The sequence below is a fragment of the Salmo salar genome, chromosome 03 (genome assembly GCF_965601325.2).
Source record: "Salmo salar chromosome 03, fSalSal1, whole genome shotgun sequence".
Lineage (NCBI taxonomy): Eukaryota > Metazoa > Chordata > Actinopteri > Salmoniformes > Salmonidae > Salmo > Salmo salar.
In genome coordinates this window covers 29,623,883-29,651,584 of record NC_138293.1, presented here as the reverse complement: position 1 = coordinate 29,651,584, position 27,702 = coordinate 29,623,883, and the positions used below count along the sequence as shown (strand labels likewise).

The 27,702-nt window shown below is 44.1% G+C and overlaps 1 protein-coding gene across 5 annotated transcripts in view; it reads right to left on the bottom strand.

The window, feature by feature from the left end:
• LOC106599250 (5'-AMP-activated protein kinase subunit gamma-2) overlaps positions 1-27,702 on the bottom strand; it is a 71,042-nt gene that overhangs the window by 11,842 nt on the left and 31,498 nt on the right. For 2 of the 5 annotated variants that reach the window (XM_014190375.3, XM_014190374.3), the window contains exons 4-7: positions 11,333-11,571; positions 3,396-3,456; positions 2,777-2,883; positions 2,035-2,116 (exon numbers count right to left, since the gene is read on the bottom strand). In XM_014190375.3, coding sequence (XP_014045850.1) covers positions 2,035-2,116; positions 2,777-2,883; positions 3,396-3,456; positions 11,333-11,571 — 489 coding nt within the window. Of the gene's footprint in view, positions 1-2,034; positions 2,117-2,776; positions 2,884-3,395; positions 3,457-3,716; positions 6,732-11,332; positions 11,572-26,492; positions 27,384-27,702 lie in introns of those variants that run through there. The other 3 variants (XM_014190376.3, XM_014190378.3, XM_014190379.3) reach the window with 3 other exon arrangements.

Below are 27,702 nucleotides of genomic sequence, written 5' to 3'. Positions count from 1 at the left end.
GGATGTCATTCGAAAACATAATGTTAAATTTCACTGCTATGCGGACGACACACAGCTGTACATTTCAATGAAACATGGTGAAGCCCCAAAATTGCCCTCGCTAGAAGGCTGTGTTTCAGACATAAAGAAGTGGATGGCTGCAAACTTTCTACTTTTAAACTCGGACAAAACAGAGATGCTTGTTCTAGGTCCCAGGAAACAAAGAGATCTTCTGTTGAATCTGACAATTAATCTGGATGGTTGTACAGTCGTCTCAAATAAAACTGTGAAGGACCTCGGCGTTACTCTGGACCCTGATCTCTCTTTTGAAGAACATATCAAGACTGTTTCAAGGACAGCTTTTTTCCATCTACGTAACATTGCAAAAATCAGAAATGTTCTGTCCAAAAATGACGCAGAAAAATTAATCCATGCTTTTGTTACTTCTAGGCTGGACTACTGCAATGCTCTACTTTCCGGCTACCCGGATAAAGCACTAAATAAACTTCAGTTAGTGCTAAATACGGCTGCTAGAATCCTGACTAGAACCAAAAAATTTGATCATATTACTCCAGTGCTAGCCTCCCTACACTGGCTTCCTGTTAAGGCAAGGGCTGATTTCAAGGTTTTACTGCTAACCTACAAAGCATTACATGGGCTTGCTCCTACCTATCTTTCCGATTTGGTCCTGCCCTACATACCTACACGTACGCTACGGTCACAAGACGCAGGCCTCCTAAGTGTCCCTAGAATTTCTAAGCAAACGGATGGAGGTAGGGCTTTCTCCTATAGAGCTCCATTTTTATGGAATGGTCTGCCTACCAATGTGAGAGACGCAGACTCAGTCTCAACCTTTAAGTCTTTACTGAAGACTTATCTCTTCAGTAGGTCCTATGATTAAGTATAGTCTGGCCCAGGAGTGTGAAGGTGAACGGAAAGGCTGGAGCAACGAACCGCCCTTGCTGTCTCTGCCTTGCCAGTTCCCCTCTTTCCACTGGGATTCTCTGCCTCTAACCCTTTTACAGGGGCTGAGTCACTGGCCTACTGGTGTTCTTCCATGCCGTCCATGGGAGGGGTGCGTCACTTGAGTGGGTTGAGTCACTGACGTGGTCTTCCTGTCTGGGTTGGCGCCCCCCCCTTGGGTTGTGCCATGGCGGAGATCGTTGTGGGCTATACTCGGCCTTGTCTTAGGACGGTAAGTTGGTGGTTGGAGACATCCCTCTAGTGGTGTGGGGGCTGTGCTTTGGCAAAGTGGGTGGGGTTATATCCTGCCTGTTTGGCCCTGTCTGGGGGTATCATCGGATGGGGCCACAGTGTCTTCTGATCCCTCCTGTCTCAGCCTCCAGTATTTATGCTGCAGTAGTTTATGTGTCGGGGGGCTAGGGTCAGTCTGTTACATCTGGAGTATTTCTCTTGTCTTATCCGGTGTCCTGTGTGTATTTAAATATGCTCTCTCTAATTCTCTCTTTCTCTCTTTCTGTCTTTCTCTCGGAGGACCTGAGCCCTAGGACCATGCCTCAGGACCACCTGGTATGATGACTCCTTGCTGTCCCCAGTCCACCTGGCCGTGCTGCTGCTCCAGTTTCAACTGTTCTGCCTGCGGCTATGGAACCCTGACCTGTTCACCGGACGTGCTTGTTGCACCCTCGACAACTACTATGATTATTATTATTTGACCATGCTGGTCATTTATGAACATTTTAACATTTTAACATCTTGACTATGTTCTGTTATAATATCCACCCTGCACAGCCAGAAGAGGACTGGCCACCCCTCATAGCCTGGTTCCTCTCTAGGTTTCTTCCTAGGTTTTTGTCCTTTCTAGGGAGTTTTTCCTAGGGAGTTTTTCCTAGCCACCGTGCTTCTTTCACATGCTTTGCTTGCTGTTTGGGGTTTTAGGCTGGGTTTCTGTACAGCACTTTGAGAATATCAGCTGATGTACGAAGGGCTATATAAAAATCAATTTGATTTGATATAGGTGTTTGCATCAGTGAATGCATTAAGCGTGAATGCATTTCATGTGAACGTGTGTCATACACAAAAGGCGTTTCTTACCCACAAAACACTGCCTCTCTGAGTCCCACAGTGGAGCAGCACGCACCCCATTGGCCACTAAGGCAAAGAAAGCCTTCTTCACCTGTGAGAAAAGACCACAATCATACACAAAAACACATGGATGGCAAGGTTCTGAAGGTGGTATTGTACATATTGTACAAATGTGGAAGTGTTCCGTTGAAATCCAAATAAAACACTACAGCATTCTGGTTTTAATGGGTTTAATCCTCAGATAAGGGAACTAAAACCTTGAGTTTAATAGATTCAGTGGCTGATTACTGTTTAACCATTTTATGAGGCAAATCATTAGCACTAGCAATAGCACTGCTCTCCTCATGGAACATTAACCAAACCGCTCTCAGTGCCTTTCTAACCAAGGAAACACTTCAATAGCCATAAGAATGTTCCTCAGCGGACAAACCTAGGAAGATAAACAAATGCTATACTGATGCTCAAAGTTAGGTTATAGTCAGGCCTACTCAAATGTATCTTTACATAGTCTGTGAATTCTCAACCCTGTGTGTGTGTGTCTGTCTGGGCCTGGCCAGAAAGTGTCTCAGATTGCTGATTTAAGATCAGGTCCCCCGTGTCCATGTAATCTTATCCATTATGATCTAAAAGGGAAAAAGAATCCTTGATCAGCACTTCTACTTTGAAGTGCTTTTTGAATATGGTCCCTTATCCATGATAGCTCCATCGTGATGTCAAAGTGTAGTCATGTGGAGGAGCTGGGCTTGCTTACTTGCAGTCCAGTGTCAAACACAACCAGCTTGGAGCTGGTGGGAACGATGTCATAGCAGCTATGGGACTTCATAAAGCGCATGTAAATATCACTGTCTGGTTCAGCAGCTGGAAAGACAGACACAAAAATATTCACACTAAATGTGTATATCGGATAATCTCAATATTCATACTGAACCAATGATGCCACCTCATGGGCTGGGGGAATCCCTTATTCCAACAGCGCACGCTGACAGAACTGCAAACGGCTTTGCGCTATCACCAGGCAATCATTGGGTTATGATCAAAATACATCTTGCATAATAAGACTTACATGTGAAGGATTGTGATTTTGCAATCAGGATGACACTTGTTGTATTGGTAAAATAAGCAGAAACGGAGTAATTTATCCTATGAAGCGTCATATTCCGTGAATAGCAACCGGTGTCACCAATGTAATGGAATTAATATTCACATTACAATTCACAGCAGCACTTCACAAATCAGCATCCTGCATTCCATATTGAGCCCTGGTCTTCAACTATATGCAGATAAAATTGCAAAAATGTGAAATAAACGGCTATGTAAAACCATCAAGTAAAATGAAAATGTAGACTAGTCTACTAAGTAAATGCACTTACCAACACCATCATCGTCTAGTTCAAGTTTCTCCAGCATGCCTTCGAATAAACCGTAGAAATTCTGTAAGAATAAGACAGTCAAGAACGCGCTCCAAACCAACCACAATATGACATCAGTCGCACGCTTTCAGGCGCACAACTACTCGCCGTTTGGCAAAGTTAAGATTAAAATAACAATATACATTCAATAACTGCTAGCACTTTACACCATGACAAAATCATCTATCTTTTTGAGAGACTGACAGTAGGCTAAATATCTTTGCGCAAAGCCAACATTAACAAAAGCAAGCCCCGTCTGTCTGACAATGACAAAATACGTACTGCGTGCAACTCACTCAATTGCCCTTGTCCAAGTTTCTACTGTATACTGTGGGCAATTCATATCTGGACCTCTGTGCCTGCCAGTAACTGTAATGGCACATTATTAGTAGACTACACACCCCTTAACTCTGTATTAGTGGAACAGTCCTAAATCTATTTTGCTGCAATCAATGCAGCCAATGCCTACAGTAGGATCATACGACATAGGAGTGTACAACTCTTCTGGATAAAAAACAAAGCAAAAATATTGTTTTTCTAAAACAGACTGACATAGGCTACGCGTGACAGTGTATCTGCTCGGAAGCATATGTTTTTCTGCGCATTCTGTGGATTGTGAACGACAGGGGAATTCGTTCAAGTTTCATTTATTATTATGATCACGCACTAGAATCCTATATGCAAAACAACCAAGGCTTTTCACCATATTAGGAAATCCCTTATGTTGCCAAGCAGCCAGAAGCCAAGGATTCCCTGTCCTTCTCTATGCCCATAACTTTTTTTTGCAGGACATTAAAATGCAACAATCCATATGGCAAGGGATGAATGGGATGAAGTAGGCTGGCTGCTGCACAATGACTAAGACACTGTGCAGAGACAGAGGCTGTGCTGCAGCAAAATAATCCTATAACAAAATAAGTCTGTGTACAGCGCTAACATGCAAATGTCAATGAGGTAAGTTGCCTTCCTCCCTATCCTACAAAACACTTCATCATGGCACGTACCATGAGCCAAGCCATACTGTGCTCTTTGCAGCATATGAGGATTCAAAATCTTTAAAAAAAAAAAAAATGTTTCCTCATCTCCCCTAGCCCCTTGATTAAACCCTAATCCAGTGCAGTAGAAGAAACAGCCCTGAAAGCTCACCCCTGGGATGTCCAACCAACCCCCCAGAGTCACCCTATACCTCATCGTGACACAGCAATTTTCAGCCTAACCCCGCATCAGCACAGGCACGAATCCCATCCCAATCTGCTGCTGCTGCACTGCCACAGGGAACAGGGAAGGGAACGTGCTGTAGGTAAACATGGGGATGTATATTATAGAGATGGAGGGCTGTTTCATTAACACGCTTCCAGATTGGATTTGGCAGAGAAGTCATTCCTTTGATTATGGTAAGAGGAGAGCCTGGTGGGTGTTGAGAGAGAGAGGTGAGGAGAGAGAGAGAGAGAGGTGAGGAGAGACTGCGAGAAATTATCAATATTAGAGAGAGAGAGAGAGCGATACTTATGGCTCATAGTCTTATAATCGTGAGGGTTAGGGTGTAAGAAGCAACAATAAAACCAAGGATGGTGATGAAATATTGACTTACACTGTCAGGGTAGTGTGTGCAATAGCTCAAACACACAGACAGTTACTTGAAGTATTAGTTTAAAAAATATATCACATCCTCAATCAATCAAATACAGTGCCTTTTGAAAGTATTCATACCCCCCAACATTTTGTTGTGTTACAGCCTGAATTCAAAATGTATAAAAAAAAATATTCACCCATCTACACACAATACCCCATAATGACAAAGTGAAAATATGTTTTTAGAAATGTTAGCAAATGTATTGAAAATGAAATACATAAATATCTAATTTACATAAGTATTCACACCACTGAGTCAATACACATTAGAATCACCTTTGGCAGCGATTACAGTTGTGAGTCTTTCTGGGTAAGTCTTTATGAGCTTTACACATGTGAATTGTACAATATTTGCACATTTTTCTTTTTAAAATTGTTCAAGCTCTGTCAAGTTGGTTGTTGATGATTGCTAGACAGCAATTTTAAGATCTTTGATAGATTTTCAAGATGATTTAAGTCAAAACTGAAACTAGGCCAATCAGGAACATTCAATGTCATCTTGGAAAGCAACTCCAGTGTATATTTGGCCTTGTGTTTAATGTTAATGTCCTACTGAAGGTGCATTTGTTTCCCATTGTCAGTTGGAAAGCAGACAAGCAGGTTTTTCTCGAGGATTTTGCCTGTGCTTAGCTCTATTCAGTTTCTTTTTATCTTAAAAAACTCCCTAGTCCTTGCCAGTGACAAGCATACCCATATCATGATGCAGCCACCACCATGGTTGGAAATATGAAGTGTGGTACTCAGTGATGTGATTTGCCACAAACATAATGTTTTGTATTCAGGACATTAAGTTTATTTCTTTGACACATTTTTTTGCAGTTTTACTTCAGTGCCTTATCGCAAACAGGATGCATGGTTTGTAATATTTGAATTCTATACAGGCTTCCTTATTTTCACTCTGTCATTTAGGTTAGTATTGTGGAGTAAGTACAATGTTGTTGATCCATCGTCAGTTATTCTCTTATCACAGCCAAACTAACTGTTTTAAAGTCAACATTGGCCTCATGGTGAAATCCCTGAGCGGTTTCCTTCCTCTCTGGCAACTGAGTTAGGAAGGACAGCTGTATCTTTGTAATGACTGGGATTATTGATACACCATCCAACGTCAGCTACCAAAGCAAGTGAAATCACTGCAACACTTAAAGAGCTGCAGTCAGTTTCAGAATGGGTGGCAAGAAATAACTTAGTCCTAAATATTTGGGACAAGTCATTCACTAAACCCTAAACCTCGACTAAATCTCGTAATGAATAATGTGGAAATTGAGCATGTTGAGGAGACTAAACTGCCACAATTGAAAACTGTCATGGTCAAAGAAGACAAGTTGCTAAAATGGGGAGAGGTCTGTCTATAATAAAGGGCTACTCTTCCTTCTTAACAACACTTTCAACAAGGCAGGTCCTACAGGCCCTAGTTTTGTCACCACAAAAAGGGAAATTACAATTAGCCCAGAATATAGCAGCACGGCTGGCACTTAAATGTACACGGAGAGCTAACATTAATAATATGCATGTCAATCTCTCCTGACTCAAAGTAGAGGAGAGCTCGACTTCATCACTACTTGTATTTGTGAGAAGTATTGACATGTTGAATGCACTGAGCTGTCTGTTTGAACTACTAGCACACAGTTCAGACACCCATGCATACCCCACAAGACATGCCACCAGAGGTCTTTTCAAAGTCCCCAAGTCCAGAACAGACTATGGGAGGCGCACAGTACTACATAGAGCCATGACTACATGGAACTCTATTCCACATCAAGTAACTCATGCAAGCAGTAAAAAACAGATAAAAATACACCTTAAGTCGGGTGTACACTACATGATTTTGGCCGGCATTTTAGCTGTCCCAGACAAGTTTGTGAGATCGGAGACAAAATCCCCTTGTCGTTGCCAACTCGGGGCGCGCGGCCGTTACTGACGCTCGTTTAATGTGAGCGGGTAAAAGGCGCATTTCGTCTTTGAGCAGTCCCAGACGTCCTGATATTTTCAAACAGGTTTGATTTTAATTGGCACAAAAACTGCAACGCTCTTGTAGTGTGAGATATGCAACGACATGTTTTGAGAACGGTAATCAGCATTAGACAATGAGAGCTCGCCAGAGAAGAAGCCAGTGAGATGACGTTGTTTAGCTTCACCCAGAATGTGTAGACTCTCGAGCAGGACTGATGACTACAACTAGGATGTGTTTGTACTTACCTTCAAAACAAAGCCAACGTGACAAATCATTACAACTCTGAAGTTCACAAGCAATGCTATTCAATCAAAATGTTGGCTAGATAATTCAACGCTGTATGGCAAGCGTGAATGTCTGACTGATTGTTTATGAGGCTGCTTTGAGCAACAGCTTGTAGCTACGTAAATCGAATCACATCATAGATTTTGCCAGACAGCATGGTATCGAGAGTCCTCACGACCAAGTGAAGAATCTTGTAGTGTGTGATCACCATCTGTGCCAGATCGTTTAGTGTGTGCACCATTACGTAGGCAACACACAAAAAACTACAGGAATCACGCTCTCTGCAGCCGATGTGAGTAAGACCTTTAGACGGGTCAACATTCACAAGGCCGCAGGGCCAGACGGATTACCAGGACGTGTACTGCCAGCATGCGCTGACCAACTGGCAAGTGTCTTCACTGACATTTTCAACCTCTCCCTGTCCGAGTCTATAATACCAATGTGTTTTAAGCAGACCACCATAGTGCCTGTGCCCAAGAACACTAAGGTAACCTGCCTAAATGACTACCGACCCGTAGCACTCACGTCTGTAGCCATGAAGTGCTATGAAAGGGTGGACATGGCTCAAATCAACACCATTATCCCAGAAACCCTAGACCCACTCCAATCTGCATACCACCCTAACAGATCCACAAATGGTGCAATCTCTATTGCACTCCACACTGCCCTTTCCCACCTGGACAAAAGGAACACCTATGTGAGAATGCTATTCATTGACTACAGCTCAGCGTTCAATGCCATAGTGCCTTCAAAGCTCATCAATAAGCTAAGGACCCTGGGACTAAACACCTCCCTCTGCAACTGGATCCTGGACTTCCTGACGGGCCGCCCCCAGGTGGTAAGGGTGGGTAACAACACATTCGCCACGCTGAGCCTCAACACAGGGGCCGTTCAGGGGTGCATGCTCAGTCCCCTCTATAAACCCTGTTCACTCAAGACTGCACGGCCAGGCACGACTCCAACACCATCATTAAATTTGCTGATGACACAACAGTGGTAGGCCTGATCACCGACAACGACGAGACAGCCTATAGGGAGGAGGTCAGAGACCTGGCCATGTAGTGCCAGGACAACAACCTCTCCCTCAACGTGATCAAGAGAAAGGAGATGATTGTCGACTACAGGAAAATGAGGACCGAGCATGCCCCCATTCTCACCGACGGGGCTGCAGTGGAGCAGGTTGAGAGCTTCAAGTTCCTTGGTTTCCACATCATCAACAAATTAACATGGTCCAAGCATACCATGACAGTCGTGAAGCGGGCACGACAAAACCTATTCCCCCTCAGGAGACTGAAAAGGTTTGTCATGGGTCCTGAGATCCTCAAAAGGTTCTACAGCTGCACGATCAAGAGCATCCTGACTGGTTGCATCACTGCCTGGTATGGCAACTGCTCAGCCTCTGACCGCAAGGCACTACAGAGGGTAGTGAGAATGGCGCAGTATATCACTGGGCCAAGCTTCCTGCCATCCAGGACCTCTATACCAGGCGGTGTCAGAGGAAGGCCCTAAAAACTGACAAAGACTCCAGCCACCCTAGTCATAGACTGTTCTCTCTACTACCACACAGCAAGCGGTACCGGAGTGCCAAGTCTAGGTCCAAGAGGCTTCTAAACAGCTTCTACCCCCAAGCCATAAGACTCCTGAACATCTAGTCAAATGGCTACCCAGACTATTCGCATTGCTCCACACCACTGCCACTCTCTGTTGTCATCGATGCATAGCCACTTTAATTAACTCTACCTACATGTACATACTTCCTCAACTAACCGGCACCCCCTCTGTATATACTGTTAGTTATTGAATTTTTTACTGCGGCTCTTTAATTACTTGTTACTTTTATCTCTTATTCTTATCCGTATTTTTTTAAACTGCACTATTGGTTAGGGGTTCGTAAGTAAGCATTTCACTGTAAGGTCTACACCTGTTGTATTCGGCGCGTGTGATTAATACAATTTGATTTGATGTGATTTGAGGAAAGACGGTCGTTTAAAGTAAGAGGCTCAGCAATGTTAGGATTTTGAAAGTCGTGTAGTGTCCACCCAGCTTAGTGGAACAGTGGGGACTATGAAGAGACACAGACATACACACACATGATAACATACGCACTATACACACATGTACACATGGATTTTGTGATGTTGATATGTGGTAGTAGAGTAGTGGCCTGAGGGCACACACTTAATGTGTTGTGAAATCTGTTGTGAATGTATTGTAATGTTTTTAAAATTGTATAACTGCCTTCATTTTGCTGAACCTCAGGAAGAGTAGCTGCTGCCTTGGCAACAGCTAATGGAGATCCATAGTAAATACAAATACAGTCACCGTCTACCTCTACTGTACCTACACAGTGGAAATCCTCCTGCATTGTGCCTGTTCCCAAAAACGCCAAGAGACAGGGCCTAAACAACGTCAGGCCTGTTGCACTCACTTCTCAGTTGATGATGGTGTTTGAGAGAGTGGTCCTTGCGCAACTTGAGCAGCAGGTTTCTTGACTCCCTGCAGTTTGCCAACCAGGCCAAGATAGGTGTGGAAGATGCACTGCTGTTCATGGTGCATAAAGCATATGATCACTTGGAGAGAGCAGTCCGCATTATGTTATTAGTGTTTTCCAGTGCACTCAACAATATCCAGGTTAATCTTCTAGCCCACAAACCACAGGTTACAGTTACATCCTTCCACCATCACCTGGTTCATGGACTACCTCACTGACAGGCCGCAATGGGTCAGACAACAGAACCACTCTGTCTCAGAAACCATCATCACTAACACAGGTGCCACAAAAGTGAAGGTTCTGTCACCATTCCTCCTCCCCCTCTACACAGCAGACAGCCGGCTAGCCCAAGCCTCCTGTCACCTACAGAAGTTTTCAGATGATTCAGGAATTGTAGGCAGCATCACGAAGGATGACGACTGCCTACACAGGGAGGAAATATCCTCATTTATGGCACGGTGCATCTAAAACCACCTGGAGCTGAATGTGTCTAAAACCAAAGAGCTGGTTGATAGACTTCAGGAGGAAGAAGGAGTGCATCTCCTGTGATCATCGCTGTGGAAAGGGTGGACTCGTACCTGGGGGTGGTGATTGACGATAAGCTGCAGTGGAAAGAGAACACCTCCATGGTTTTTCAAAAAGCTCAGTAAAGGCTATTCTTTTTAAGGAAGCTCAGATCCTTTGATGTCTGCTCAAAAATGCTCCAAATATTTTTGAATAGCGTTGTGTCTAGTGTCCTGTTTTACAGCGTAATCTGCTCGGGGGGGGTAACACCATTAGAGACAGGCTGAACAAAATCATCAAGAAGACTGGATCTACCATTAGCACCCACCAGGACAATCTAGAGCCCATCCTGGATAAGAGGATCCTCTAAAAGCTCAGCAGCATAGAGGCTAACACTAGCCACCTCCACAGTATCTGCCTGGAGCATTGAAGTTTGATGGCAGACAGATTTTCTTTTACCCAGGTCCAAAACAAAACTTTTTCGGAAATCCTTTTTACCATATGCTATGAGGCTTTTTAACACGAACACTTCGTTTTTATATTCATCGATGATGTGCTGCTCTTAGTGTCTGTGTGTTCTTGTTGTGTTTTTATGGTGTATTTATTGGTAATATATATATATTGGCTGGCGCAATAAAATGTTCCTCTGGGGGATTAATAAAGTACTATCTTACCTCTTATCTTAAAGACATTAGTCTTGTTAAACTATGTACAATTTATTTTCAAAACAACATTTTCCTAGGTCCCTCAAATAAAAAATAAAAAATCAAGCTGGTGTTGTATTTAATAACAATAATCGAAAAGGGGGGTGGGGGGGGGGGGGGGGGGGGGGGCATAAAACAATGTGAAAAAGGGGGCCCTGGGGGGAAAAGGTTGGGAACTTGGAGACTCAGAAAATCACATCAGCTTCTCCCTTACACCACTTTTCCTCGGCAACGCTGCAATATTGCTTCACTGCACTATCAATTATCACTGCCACTAACAAACAGCCTAAACCAGCAGTTGGTCTAGTAGGTAGAAAAAGGTACCACTCACTGGCTGTGAGGTAGCTTGGGTCAGTGGGAAGGCGTAGGGTATCGGAGAGGAGGAGGACATGGGGGGCTTGGCAGAGGCGGGCAGGCTGAGGCGCTGTCCGGTGTCTGGTGGGGGTGATGAGAGGGAGCGGCCCAGACGTTCAGGGACACTCTGGTGGACCTCCTGGGGGAACAGCATGGACTGGCTAGGGGCCTGGGTGGGGGTGCTGGGTGGGGTGGGGGAAGACGAGATGCCGGAGACTGTGGAGGAAAAACAAGGACCAGAGAAAGGATTAGCAGTTAGCACTGGTCTACACAGGCCTGTCATTTATACATGGAGTTTCCCTAGACATCTCCTGTAGTGCTGTTGCAATGTTCACAGTCAATCTCTACTCAAGTGTGGCCTTTCTGATTGGGATATACTGTACCCTTTCAACAGAGTATGTGCTTGTCACATGATACTGTAATAGTGGAGTGGCTCCAAGATATTTTGCTTTTCAGAACAATATTGATTGGAATATCATTAAGTATCCTCATTTATCATCAGCAAAGCTGATGGGTCAATAATACTTGATTCATCCAGATGAATCATCTGAGTTGAGCTTGCTGATGGGATTTTCCGTTCACATCATGTGTGGTTAAGTGCTGCCAGGTCCTGGAAATCTGCCAAGAAAATAATGAAAATATCCAGCCCACCCTGTCCCTAAAGAACAGCAATCAATTGATTTCAGTGGATCACTGCAGTGCAAGCAAAGCTTGTGAGTCCTATGACAACTACAGTAGACTTATTTGAATGTACTGTAGGTTGTCAGGAACGGGTTGGACCAACACACAGTATCAGAGAACATCTTGGAATACCTAAAAAATGTATCCAAAGCTGGTTCAAATTTCAAACAAATCAATGTATTCTGGCAATTAACAATAGAGTGGAATATAGTTATCGATCCTTCCTTCCGCTATTCCTAGCTTCATGTACTACTACCACTGTGCCATTACCCAGTCTTGATGATGAGTATCATATCATAAATCAGTGAAGAGATACAGGTACCTGCCAAAATAAAGGAAACACCAACATAAAGCATCTTAATAGGGCGTTGGGCCACCACAAGCCGCCAGAACAGCTCCGATGCGTCTTAGCATAGATTCTACAAGTGTCTGGAACTCTATTGGAGGGATGTGACCCCATTCTTCTTCCACTAGAAATTCTATCATTTGGTGTTTTGTTGATGGAAAACGCTGTCTTAGGCACCATTCAAGAATCTCACATAAGTTTTCAATAGGGTTGAGATCTGGTGACTGACTGACACGCACACACACCCTTTAAACCCCCTATTCTCCTTTGAGTCCCCTCTTTCAAAGTCGCTGAGATCTCTTCTTTTAGCCATGGTACCCAAAATAATGGGCAACTGGTCATTTTTATACATGACCCTAAGCATGATGGGATGTGAATTGGTGAATTAACTCAGGAACCACACCTGTGTGGAACCACCTGCTTTCAATATACTTTGTATCCCTCATTTACTCAAGTGTTCCCTTTATTTTGGCAGTTATCTGTATCTAGTGTACAGTATACCAATACAGTACTAACAGTGATATTTCATTCACCCTGGCCATTGTATTATTGGACAGCTGCCTGAGAGGCTAGCAGACTCCTGTTCTGGCAGTGTCTGTCAGGTCGAGGCTGTCGCTTGATCACATGACAGCCCTCACATGCCCCTCAGCAGTCACGTCCGAGCACGGGGAACGGGTTGACATATGACACCCACACACATGGCCCTAGCCTCACCCTGCTGACATATTTCTGAGGCCATACTTCCAGTGACGTGAGTGATGCGTACCGGCTGGTTCACATTTCCTCCACTCGGCCATGGGACCGCCATGGGACTCTGCTCATCTCCAGTAACTTATCAACAACTTCACTTTGACATTCAAGTCACCACTCACTTATCTAACAATCACCTATAGACCTATAAGTCATAACTGCCTTATGAAAGCACATTGTCGTAACAGCGGAGGTGATTAGGGATTACTTGAACAGAAATGTAAATTGTTCAAGCAAACTAATGGTTTGATCTGAAAAACAACCACTTCCCAGGTTGCATTACACAGCAGAAACATAAATAAACAGTTTTTTTTGCTAGCAGACAGATTAGTCTATCAAATAACTTTGCTTGCATTATTTCTGATCACCCTTTTTTTTAAACCAACCCCTCCACTGGTTGGAGGATCTGGTGGAAAACATTGCAATTCAATATACAGATGAAGTCGGAAGTTTACATACACCTTAGCCAAATACATTTAAACTCAGTTTTTCACAATTCCTGACATTTAATCCTAGTAAACATTCCCCGTCTTAGTTCAGTTAGGATCACCACTTTATTTTAAGAATGTGAAATGTCAGAATAATAGTAGAGAGAATGATTTATTTCAGCTTTCATTTCTTTCATCACATTCCCAGTGGGTCAGAAGTGTATATACACTCAATTAGTATTTGGTAGCATTGCCTTTAAATTGTTTAACTTGGGTCAAGCATTTCTTGTAGCCTTCCACAAGCTTCCCACAATAAGTTGGGTGGATTCTGGCCTATTCCTCCTGACAGAGCTGGTGTAACTGAGTCAGGTTTGTAGGCCTCCTTGCTCGCACAAAGTTTTTCAGTTCTGCCCACACATTTTCTATAGGATTGAGGTCAGGGCTTTGTGATGGCCACTCCAATACCTTGACTTTGTTGTCCTTAAGCCATTTTGCCACAACTTTGGAAGTATGCTTGGGGTCATTGTCCATTTGGAAGACCCATTTGCGACTAAGCTTTAACTTCCTGACTGATGTCTTGAGATGTTGCTTCAATACATCTACATAATTTTCCTACCTCATGATGCCATCTATTTTGTGAAGTGCACCAGTCCCAACTGCAGCAAAGCGACCCCACAACATGATGCTGTCACCCCCGTGCTTCACGGTTGGGATGGTGTTCTTCGGCTTGCAAGCATTCCCCTTTTTCCTCCAAACATAACGATTGTCATTGTGGCCAAATAGTTCTACTTTTGTTTCATCAGACAAAAGGACATTTCTCCAAAAAGTACGATCTTTGTCCCCATGTGCAGTTGCAAACCGTAGTCTGGCTTTTTTAATGGCGGTTTTGGAGCAGTCGCTTCTTCCTTGCTGAGCGGCCTTTTAGGTTATGTCGATATAGGACTCGTTTTCCTGTGGATATAGATACTTTTGTACCTGTTTCCTCCAACATGTTCACAAGGTCCTTTGCTGTTATTCTGGGATTGATTCGCTCTTTTCGCACCAAAGTACATTCTTCTATAGGAGACAGAACACGTCTCCTTCCTGAGCGGTATGACGGCTGCGTGGGCCCATGGTGTTTATACTTGCGTACTATTGTTTGTACAGATGAACATGGTACCTTCATGCGTTTGAAAATTACTCCCAAGGATGAACCAGACTTGTGGAGGTCTACCATTTTTTTCTGAAGTCTTGGCTGACTTCTTTTGATTTTCCCATGATGTCAAGCAAAGAGGCACTGAGTTTGAAGGTAGGCCTTGAAATACATCCACAGATACAACTCCAATAGGCTAATAATTTGAGTCAATCAGAAACTTCTAAAGCCATGACATCATTTTCTGGAATTTTCCAAGCTGTTTAAAGGCACAGTCAACTTAGTGTATGTAAACTTCTGACCCACTGGAATTGTGATACAGTGAATTATAAGTGAAATAATCTGTCTGAAAACAATTGTTGGAAAAATGATTTGTGTCATGCACAAAGTAGATGTCCCTAACCGACTTGCCAAAACTATAGATTGTTAACAAGAAATTTGTGGAGTGGTTGAAAAATGAGTTTTAATGACTCCAACCTAACTAAGTGTATGTAAACTTCTGACTTCAACTGTATGTATGTATGTATGTATGTATGTATGTACGTACGTACGTACGTACACACACACACACACACACATATATATTCTTTTTTTATTTCACCTTTATTTAACCAGGTAGGCAAGTTGAGAACAATTTCTCATTTACAATTGCGACCTGGCCAAGATAAACACAGACAACACAGAGTTACACATGGAGTAAACAATAAACAAGAAATAACACAATAAACAAGTCAATGACACAGTAGAAAAAAAGAAGGTCTATATACAGTGCGTGCAAAAGGCATGAAGAGGTAGGCAATAAATAGGCCATAGGAGCGAATAATTACAATTTAGCAGATTAACACTGGAGTGATAAATGAGCATATGATGATGTGCAAGTAGAAATACTGGTGTGCAAAAGAGCAGAAAAGTAAATAAAATAAAAACCGTATAGGGATGTAGATTGGGTGGGCAATTTACAGATGGACTATGTACAGCTGCAGCGATCGGTTAGCTGCTCAGGTAGCTGATGTTTAAAGTTGGTGAGGGAAATAAAAGTCTCCAACTTCAGCGATTTTTGCAATTTGTTCCAGTCACTGGCAGCAGAGAACTGGAAGGAAAGGCAGCCAAATGAGGTGTTGGCTTTGGGGATGATCAGTGAGATATACCTGCTGGAGCGTGTGCTACGGGTGGGTGTTGTTATCGTGACCAGTGAACTGAGATAAGGCGGAGCTTTACCTAGCATAGACTTATAGATGACCTGGAGCCAGTGGGTCTGGCGACAAATATGTAGCGAGGGCCAGCCAACTAGAGCATACAGGTCACAGTGGTGGGTGGTATAAGGTGATTTGGTAACAAAACGGATGGCACTGTGATAGACTGCATCCAGTTTGCTGAGTAGAGTAATGGAAGCTATTTATTCATTCTGTTAACCAGCTGCGGAGGTCTACGTCACCATCTTTCTAGACGTCATGGAACTGGATCATCACCACCAACCACGGACTGTCTTGTCTCATTACGCACACCTGGTTCCCATTCCCCCTGATTAGTATGTGTAAATATGTGCCCTCTGTTCCTTATTGTTCCATGTCCGTTGGTCTTGTGAGTACCTGTGCTCTGTTGTATCGGCATGCAAGTTACTGTGCACTTGTTATTACGGGTCTCGTCCCGTGTATTTATGAGAGGTTTACACCTCGCTCTTTGTTTGGGTCACAGCCCTGTGTTTATATATACTGCTCAAAAAAATAAAGGGAACACTTAAACAACACAATGTAACTCCAAGTCAATCACACTTCTGTGAAATCAAACTGTCCACTTAGGAAGCAACACTGATTGACAATAAATTTCACATGCTGTTGTGCAAATGGAATAAACAACAGGTGGAAATTATAGGCAATTAGCAAGACACCCCCAATAAAGGAGTGGTTCTGCAGGTGGGGACCAAAGACCACTTCTCAGTTCCTATGCTTCCTGGCTGATGTTTTGGTCACTTTTGAATGCTGGCAGTGCTTTCACTCTAGTGGTAGCATGAGATGGAGTCTACAACCCACACAAGTGGCTCAGGTAGTGCAGCTCATCCAGGATGTCACATCAATGCGAGCTGTGGCAAGAAGGTTTGCTGTGTCTGTCAGCGTAGTGTCCAGAGCATGGAGGCGCTACCAGGAGACAGGCCAGTACATCAGGAAACGTGGAGGAGGCTGTAGGAGGGCAACAACCCAGCAGTAGGACCGCTACCTCCGCCTTTGTGCAAGGAGGAGCAGGAGGAGCACTGCCAGAGCCCTGCAAAATGACCTCCAACAGGCCACAAATGTGCATGTGTCTGCTCAAACGGTCAGAAACAGACTCCATGAGGGTGGTATGAGGGCCCGACGTCCACAGGTGGGGGTTGTGCTTACAGCACAACACCGTGCAGGACGTTTGGCATTTGCCAGAGAACACCAAGATTGGCAAATTCGCCACTGGCGCCCTGTGCTCTTCACAGATGAAAGCAGGTTCACACTGAGCACATGTGACAGACGTGACAGAGTCTGGCGACGCCGTGGAGAACGTTCTGCTGCCTGCAACATCCTCCAGCATGACCGGTTTGGCGGTGGGTCAGTCATGGTGTGGGGTGGCATTTGTTTGGGGGGCCGCACAGCCCTCCATGTGCTCGCCAGAGGTAGCCTGACTGCCATTAGGTACCGAGATGAGATCCTCAGACCCCTTGTGAGACCATATGCTGGTGCAGTTGGCCCTGGGTTCCTCCTAATGCAAGACAATGCTAGACCTCATGTGGCTGGAGTGTGTCAGCAGTTCCTGCAAGAGGAAGGCATTGATGCTATGGACTGGCCCGCCCGTTCCCCAGACCTGAATCCAATTGAGCACATCTGGGACATCATCTCTCGCTCCATCCACCAACGCCACGTTGCACCACAGACTGTCCAGGAGTTGGCGGATGCTTTAGTCCAGGTCTGGCAGGAGATCCCTCAGGAGACCATCCGCCACCTCATCAGGAGCATGCCCAGGCGTTGTAGGGAGGTCATACAGGCACGTGGAGGCCACACACACTACTGAGCCTCATTTTTGACTTGTTTTAAGGACATTACATCAAAGTTGGATCAGCCTGTAGTGTGGTTTTCCACTTTAATTTTGAGTATAACTCCAAATCCAGACCTCCATGGGTTGATAAATTGGATTTCCATTGATTATGTTTGTGTGATTTTGTTGTCAGCACATTCAACTATGTAAAGTATAAAGTATTTAATAAGATTATTTCTTTCATTCAGATCTAGGATGTGTTGTTTAAGTGTTCCCTTTATTTTTTTGAGCAGTATATATATATATATATATATATATATATATATATATATATATATATATATATATACACACACACTGCTCAAAAAAATAAAGGGAACACTTAAACAATACATCCTAGATCTGAATTAAATAAATAATCTTAAATACTTTTTTCTTTTCAAAATCACACAAAAATAATCAATGGAAATCCAATTTATCAACCCATGGAGGTCTGTTTATATTTTTGTTAAGTGTACATATAGCCTCCTCCTATTTCTACTGGACTCAAATCAACCAATCCCTCTAATCTTAATTCCCCCCACAGATATCTACAGACTTAACACATTTTTCCCGGTATATTACCATTTTACTTTGCAATACATCCTTATATTTTACTGTCTTATGGGGTCTTGAACCTCTCTACTCGTACCATTTCTACAGAGATTGCCCTAAAAATAAATACTTTACTTTTAAGAGTATAATCATATTTCCCATTGATTGATCATGGTTTTTCAGATCTCCTTATAGTACTGTTGTTGGTCCATCTGAACACAGACATGACTTAACAACCCCTTCTGGACCTGACTCCAAGGACAGTACCAACAGAGATGAACTATTGATTCTGTTTCCTCGTGGCAGAGTCTGCACAGGGCTGACTGTTCATTGCCCAATATATTGAGCAGTCTTTTTGTAGCGAAAATATATCTAATAATTTTAATTGAAAAGAATGAATCGATGCATCTATTGTTGTTTTGTATATCACTTTATAAACCCGATGTCATGGTTTTGGATTTGCGGCATACAAACTAATTCACTACCTTCTCTTTTGAGTAATTGTTATAATTCTAATTTTATGGCTGTGTATAGAACCCCCTAGTAAACCATACAGCGCACACACTGACTTCTGCTTCTCCAGAGATGCAAATACTGCGTTCAAATAAAAGGGACTGAATACTAAAATGGCAGTTACATTCAACATTCAAAAGTAAATAGTAAACCGCTATACCATCTAAAGAAAGCTCAACTTAAGATAAAGATAAATCTGCACAGGCATTCATCGTGTCACACAAAAACACGTCTGGCCCAGTCCAGCTATCTCCTGACATTTAGCTGGCTAATACCAGCCCACTCTTCAGTCGTTTTGGTGTCTTATTTTAGCTACGCTGTTGTGGCACATTCCACAGGAGAAGATAACACAGGGGGACAGCAGGGAGGGGAGGGGGAATTCACCACACGGGGTATTGGAGTCATCTATACCAGTGTTTCTTAACCTCTCCAGGGGTGGGCAATTCTAGTCCTCGAGGGCCTGATTGGTGTCACCGTTTTGACCCAGCCCCAGCTAACACACCTGACTCCAATAATCACCTAATCACGATCTTCAGTTTAGAATGACATTTGATTCAAATCAGCTGTGTTTGCTAAGGATGGAGAAAAAGTGTGACACCAAATCAGGCCCTCGTTGCCCACCCCTGCGTCTAGTCCATAGACCAGCACTGGCCCATTGGATTTTGCAGACTGGCCCCTCAGTTGGTTAACTGAAACACCCAATAATCGACATCTAATTCAGCATGTCAGATTGTGTCACACTACATTTTGAAAACTTTGTGTAGAGAAGGGCAATGGTGAACTAAGACTGTGACGGCATCATATTGGCCAATGTTCTTTCCATTAAGTCTAAGGAGGAAGGCAGGTGTCACAATACTGCTGGGCCTCAACATTAAGCAATCAGTGTTTCTGATCTGCAGTGGTGAGTGGCAGATTTCCCTTAGGAGTTTGAAAGGGGTGACTGGGCTGTCAGCCATGTTGGGTTGTGAGACTGTGGTTTTGAGTGTATCAGCAATATGATCTGACCTGGCTGTCTGATGTACAGTGCATTCGGATAGTATAAAAAACCCTTGACTTTTTCCACATTTTGTTACGTTATAGCCTTATTCTAAAATTGATTCAATGTTTTTTGTCCCTCATCAATCTACACACAATACCTCATAATGACAAAGCAAAAACAGGGTTTTAGAAATGTTAGCAAAAAAAAAAAAATGAAATATGACATTTACATCAGTATTCAGACCCTTTACTCAGTACTTTCTTGAAGCACCTTTGGCAGCGATTACAGCCTGGAGTATTCTTGGGTATGACGCTACAAGCTTGGCACACCTGTATTTGGAGAGATTCTCCCATTCTTCTCTGCAGATCCTCTCAAGCTCTGTCAGGTTGGATGGAGAGTGTTGCTGCACAGCTATTTTCAGGTCTCTCCAGAGATGTTCAATCGGGTTCAAGTCCAGGCTCTGGTTGGGCCACTCAACGACATTCAGAGACTTGCCCTGAAGCCACTCCTGCGTTGTCTTTGCTGTGTGCTTAGGGTCGTTGTCCTGTTGGAAGGTGAACCTTCATCCCAGTCTGAGGTCCTGAGCACTCTGGAGCTGGTTTTCATCAAGGATCTCGCTGTACTTTGCTCCGTTCATCTTTGCCTCGATCCTGATTAGTCTCCCAGTCCCTGCCGCTGAAAATCATCCCCACAGCACGTTGCCGCCACCACCATGCTTCACCGTAGGGATGGTGCCAGGCTTCCTCCAGACGTGACGTTTGGCATTCAGGCCAAAGAGTTCAATCTTGGTTTCATCAGACCAGAGAATCTTGTTTCTCATGGTCTGAGAGTCCTTTAGGTGCCTTTTGGCAAACTCCAAGCGGGCTGTCATGTGCCTTTTATTGAGGAGTGGCTTCCGTCTGGCCACTCTACCATACAGGCCTGATTGGTGGAGTGCTGCAGAGATGGTTGTCCATCTGGAAGATTCTCCCATCTCCACAGAGGAACTCTAGAGCTCTGTCAGAGTGACCATTGTGTTCTTGGTTGCCTCCCTGACCAAGGCCCTTCTCCCCCGATTGCTCAGTTTGGCCTGGCGGCCAGCTCTAGTAAGAGCCTTGGTGGATCCAAACTTCTTCCATTTAAGAATGATGGAGGCCACTGTGCTCTCTGATACCCTTCCACAGGTCTGTGCCTCGACACAATCCTTCCTCGTAACTCTATGGACAATTCCTTCGACCTCATGGTTTGGTTTTTGATCTGACATTCACTGTGAACTGTGGGACCTTATATAGACAGGTGTGTGCCTTTCCAAATGTCCAATCAATTGTATTTACCACAGGTGGACTCCAATCAAGTTGCAGAAACATCTCAAGGATCAAGGATGATCAATGGAAGTGGTGGAAACAGGAAACAGGATGCGAGAAATTGGCAAGAAACTGAAGATCTCATACAACGCTGTGTACTACTCCCTTCACAGAACAGCGCAAACTGTCTCTAACCAGAATAGAAAGAGGAGTGGGAGGCCCCGGTGCACAACTGAGCAAGAGGACAAGTACATTAGAGTGTCTAGTTTGAGAAACAGACACCTCACAAGTCCTCAACTGGCAGCTTCATTAAATAGTACCCGCAAAACACCAGTCTCAACGTCAACAGTGAAGAGGCGACTCCGGGATGCTGGCCTTCTAGGCAGAGTTCCTCTGTCCAGTGTCTGTGTTCTTTTGCCCATCTTAATCTTTTCTTTTTATTGGCCAGTCTGAGATATGGATGCTGGCCTTCTAGGCAGATATGTAGATATTCCATAAATAAATCTGCCGTTTCCAGCTACAATTGTCATTTACAACATTAACAATGTCTACACTGTATTTCTGATCAATTTGATGTTATTTTAAAATGGACCAAAAAATTTGCTTTTCTTCCAAAAAGGACATTTCTAAGTGACCCCAAACTTTTGAACGGTAATGTATGTAAATAAGATCTTTTTTTTTTTTTAAATATACAAATTGGCAAAAGAAGTCTAAAAACCTACTTCGCTTTGTCAATATGGGGTATTGTGTGTAGATTGTTGAGGGTTTTCTTTATTTAATCAATTTTAGAATAAGGCTGTAACGTAACAAAATGTGGGAAAAGTCAAGGGGTCTGAATACATTCCGAAGGCACTGTATGTAAGGGGTTTGTGGGACTCACACAAACTCCTTAGGGAGACACAGCAACAACCATCCCTGATCACCCTTGTGTAATACATGTGTTTGTTTGTGTTTGTTTGTGTGTGTGATTGTGCGAGAGTAGTACATTTTGTAAATCCTTAACATTCCCCCTTTCCCTTTCCCCCACACTACATGACATGTGAGCTCAAACCTCACATCAGACCTCACATCAGACCTCACATCAGACCTCACATCTATGTGTGTAAATTGTTTAAATCGAGCTTAGTAACTATACGAGATAGTTGCTGTCAAAAGGTGCTGTCAGGATCATTTAGGATCGTTATTCAACTATAATAACCTTATAAATGGGGTCAAACATGCTGCTGAAATCTTGCATTTAAACCACGTCAAAATGCATTACACCTGTTGGCTTTTAGTAAAGTGCTACTGATATATTTACTTATGGCTGTGGTCTCATCACATTGTGCAATCCGTGTATGATAAACACAGCACCAAAATGTAGCCTGGTCCTATACATTACGTCCTGTAGTGTAGACAACTCTTCTAGCCTGGTGCCATACTGTACATGCTGTAGTGTAGACAACTCTTATATTGTTGACATGACAAACTCTCTATTATTGTCCTGTTGTAACCATAGAAGACTTGGCAACAGCACATACAGTATGGGGCCAGAACAAAATAAACTGGAGCACCACATACAGTATGGGGCCAGAACAAAATAAACTGAGCACCACATACAGCATGGGGCCAGAACAAAATAAACTGAGCACCACATACAGCATGGGGCCAGAACAAAATAAACTGAGCACCACATACAGCATGGGGCCAGAACAAAATAAACTGAGCACCACATACAGCATGGGGCCAGAACAAAATAAACTGAGCACCACATACAGCATGGGGCCAGAACAAAATAAACTGAGCACCACATACAGCATGGGGCCAGAACAAAATAAACTGAGCACCACATACAGCATGGGGCCAGAACAAAATAAACTGAGCACCACATACAGCATGGGGCCAGAACAAAATAAACTGAGCACCACATACAGCATGGGGCCAGAACAAAATAAACTGAGCACCACATACAGCATGGGGCCAGAACAAAATAAACTGAGCACCACATACAGCATGGGGCCAGAACAAAATAAACTGAGCACCACATACAGCATGGGGCCAGAACAAAATAAACTGAGCACCACATACAGTATGGGGCCAGAACAAAATAAACTGAGCACCACATACAGCATGGGGCCAGAACAAAATAAACTGAGCACCACATACAGCATGGGGCCAGAACAAAATAAACTGAGCACCACATACAGCATGGGGCCAGAACAAAATAAACTGAGCACCACATACAGCATGGGGCCAGAACAAAATAAACTGAGCACCACATACAGCATGGGGCCAGAACAAAATAAACTGAGCACCACATACAGGTTCACATCATAATGACAGTTGGGCCTTGACCTCTTCCTCCACTGATCCCAGGTCAGACTAGGGCTAAATCAGGAGCTGTGGAGTTCATGGCAGTGTCACTCAGGGCCACCGTCCGTACACCCCAAGCATCCAGTGAGATGTCCCAAAGGCAACATTCATAAAACCCCATGTATCCAGTGTGATGACCCTGTCCCTGACACTCCTGAAGGAGAGACACCGTCATTTTCATAAAGTTTAACGTTCCAAATCAGAGCAGCGATGATTAAATAGAGACTAACAGATGTGGGTCAAAAATAACAGTGTCGTATTATCACCCAGCTCAAGCAGCAGGACTATCAATTACCATTCTATGTAGCACGAGAGTACTCTTAAATCACGATGAATTAGATTGAATGAAAAAACATGCAAACATGTTAGTTTACCGTCTCATATCCTCACTGTACAATGTACAAATTCACAAATGTATACTGCTCAAAAAAATAAAGGGAACACTTAAACAACACATCCTAGATCTGAATGAAAGAAATAATCTTATTAAATACTTTTTTCTTTACATAGTTGAATGTGCTGACAACAAAATCACACAAAAATAATCAATGAAAATCCAATTTATCAACCCATGGAGGTCTGGATTTGGAGTCACACTCAAAATTAAATTGGAAAACCACACTACAGGCTGATCCAACTTAATGTAATGTCCTTAAAACAAGTCAAAATGAGGCTCAGTAGTGTGTGTGGCCGCCACGTGCCTGTATGACCTCCCTACAACGCCTGGGCATGCTCTTGATGAGGTGGCGGATGGTCTCCTGAGGGATCTCCTCCCAGACCTGGACTAAAGCATCCGCCAACTCCTGGACAGTCTGTGGTGCAACGTGGCGTTGGTGGATGGAGCGAGACATGATGTCCCAGATGTGCTCAATTGAATTCAGGTCTGGGGAACGGGCGGGCCAGTCCATAGCATCAATGCCTTCCTCTTGCAGGAACTGCTGACACACTCCAGCCACATGAGGTCTAGCATTGTCTTGCATTAGGAGGAACCCAGGGCCAACCGCACCAGCATATGGTCTCACAAGGGGTCTGAGGATCTCATCTCGGTACCTAATGGCAGTCAGGTTACCACTGGCGAGCACATGGAGGGCGGTGCAGCCCCCCAAAGAAATGCCACCCCACACCATGACTGACCCACCGCCAAACCGGTCATGCTGGAGGATGTTGCAGGCAGCAGAACGTTCTCCACGGTGTCTACAGACTCTGTCACGTCTGTCACGTGCTCAGTGTGAACCTGCTTTCATCTGTGAAGAGCACAGGGCGCCGGTGGCAAATTTGCCAATCTTGGTGTTCTCTGGCAAATGCCAAACGTCCTGCACGGTGTTGGGCTGTAAGCACAACCCCCACCTGTGGACATCGGGCCCTCATACCACCCTCATGGAGTCTGTTTCTGACCGTTTGAGCAGACACATGCACATTTGTGGCCTGCTGGAGGTCATTTTGCAGGGCTCTGGCAGTGATCCTCCTGCTCCTCCTTGCACAAAGGCGGAGGTAGCGGTCCTGCTGCTGGGTTGTTGCCCTCCTACGGCCTCCTCCACGTCTCCTGATGTACTGGCCTGTCTCCTGGTAGCGCCTCCATGCTCTGGACACTACGCTGACAGACACAGCAAACCTTCTTGCCACAGCTCGCATTGATGTGCCATCCTGGATGAGCTGCACTACCTGAGCCATTTGTGTGGGTTGTAGACTCCGTCGCATGCTACCACTAGAGTGATACCACCGCCAGCATTCAAAAGTGACCAAAACATCAGCCAGGAAGCATAGGAACTGAGAAGTGGTCTGTGGTCCCCACCTGCAGAACCACTCCTTTATTGGGGGTGTCTTGCTAATTGCCTATAATTTCCACCTGTTGTCTATTCCATTTGCACAACAGCATGTGAAATGTATTGTCAATCAGTGTTGCTTCCTAAGTGGACAGTTTGATTTCACAGAAGTGTGATTGACTTGGAGTTACATTGTGTTGTTTAAGTGTTCCCTTTATTTTTTTGAGCAGTGTATTTGAGGGACACCGGCCGTAAAGACCTCCGAGCTGTCAGCAGCCCCTATATGTAGCTGCAGTGCCAATTACAAAATGGATGCTCTGTTTTTACTGTCTGGATCAGCAGGGGGTCCGGGTGATGTCTACCTTACTGTACTTGTTACAAAATGGATGCTGTTTATACTGTACTACTACTGTATCAATAGAGGATCCATTTAACTGCTCCGATGAGAAACATTTATTCTGATTGTGATTATTTAATCCATTATGGCTGTCATACGTCAGACTAGACATCATGTTCTGTCGCCGTCTTCAATCACAATTAAAAGTTAGACAACAACTATACAGATACAGTGTACACTCATGACATGTTATGAGTATACTAGTATCTGGTAACACTATGCCATTTTGCAGTGGAATGGTTAGAATCTAAAGAGACCTTGAGGGAAGGATAATATATTCAACATATACTGTCTTCAGTCTTCTGGCCCGTCATACACTGAGCATACAACACATTAAGAACACCTGCTTTTTCCATGACATAGACTGACCAGGTGAATCCAGGTGAAAGCTGTGATCCCTTCTGGATGTCACCTGTTAAATCCACTTCAATCAGTGTAGATGAAGGGGGGAAGACAGGTTAAAGAGACATGGATCGAGATATAGATTGTGCATGTGTGCCATTCAGAGGGTGAATGGACAAGACAAAATATCTAAGTGCCATTGAACGGGGTATGGTAGTAGGTGCCAGGCACACCAGTTTGAGTGTGTCAAGAACTGCAATCGCTGCTGGGTTTTTCCACACTCAACAGTTTCCTGTGTGTATCAAGAATGGTCCACCACCCAAAGGACATCCAGCCAACGTGACACAACTGTGGGAAGCATTGGAATCAACATGGGCCAGCATCCCTGTGGAACGCTTTCAGTACATTGTAGAGTCCATGCCTCAACGAATTAAAGCTGTTCTGAGGGGAATATGGGGTGCAACTCAATACTAGGAAGGTGTTCGTAATGTTTTGTACACTCAGTGTATTATACTACGCAGTTAGACACTTTTATAGACAATTGAAGTGGTGTGATCGTGTGAACAGCACAAGACATTACCAGGCAGACATGGTGGCTCTGACTGGCGTCTTCCTTCCGCTAGCAGGTCCTGCTCCTTCCGCTTCTTACTCCTCCTCAGGCTGCCAAACCGCTTCATGGACACAAGCAGGGGGTTCAGCACCCAATACGGACCATGACCATCCAGGATAGAGACCGGTCACAACTATAGGGCACCACCACCACTCCCCAGAAGAGTGCTACTCTGTTTGTAAATACAATAAAGTTAAAGATCTATGTCAAAGATAACAAAATCTGTGCCAAAATGAAACTGAAGATCTGTTCGGAGAAGGGTTTTTCCTAACCAGTCAGGTGCTTATTGAATCAGTCGTTTGAGCGAGGCTACTCTTTTAGCTCTGGATGGCCTTGTGTTAGTTTTCTGGAAAGAGCTGGACCTTTCTCCAAGGAGGAAGTGGAGGGCCCTCTTCAGTCGATAGGCTATCTTAGATGAAGGATTGTCTTTATTCTCATGAGCAGATCTCCTCTCCTGGTTAAGAGATGCCTCTTCTCCGTTCAATTGATGTGTTATCTGTTATTTCGACAACGCCGTCCTTCATGCTTGTAAGTTAAGGATTTGTTCTTTCTGTTACCTCATCCAGAAAATGTCTCATTGAGTCCACAGAGCCCAGCAGAGGCTGCAGGCGAAGTAGGCTCCCCTCTCAGGGAATTGATGTCTGTGGCAGCTCACACGTTTGCTGGAGAACACAAAGGGAAAGAAAGCTGGAAATTCCACACGTCCTCTGTGAGACGAAGTCCAACACTCCCAAGTGATGATGCACAGCGTAGCACAGCGCACACAGGCAGAATCTCTCTGCCTCCCCCTTCAGCTCACTCAATGTCTCTCTGGTCTCCTTTCACTCTACCTCTCTCTCTCCCTGCTCTATTTTGCTTTCCCTCCCTCCCTCTCTCTCTCTCTCTCTCTCTCTCTCTCTCTGCAGAGCCCTAGTAGTGGCGTTGGTTGCTGTAAATTGTCAGGTGCAGCTGTGGGTGGTGTCTCTTTAATATAGCATGCGTGTCAGCAGACTGTAAAAGGAGGCCTGCCCGGGAGGGCCACACAAAGTGATTGGCTAAGCGTCTGCTTCTCGCTCCCCAACACATTCAAATCACCCTACCCACATCTGTCTCACTCCGTCTTCATATACACACACACTATATGCCATACAACTCTCCTTCCGTGGCCTCCAACTGCTCTTAAATACAAGTAAAACAAAAT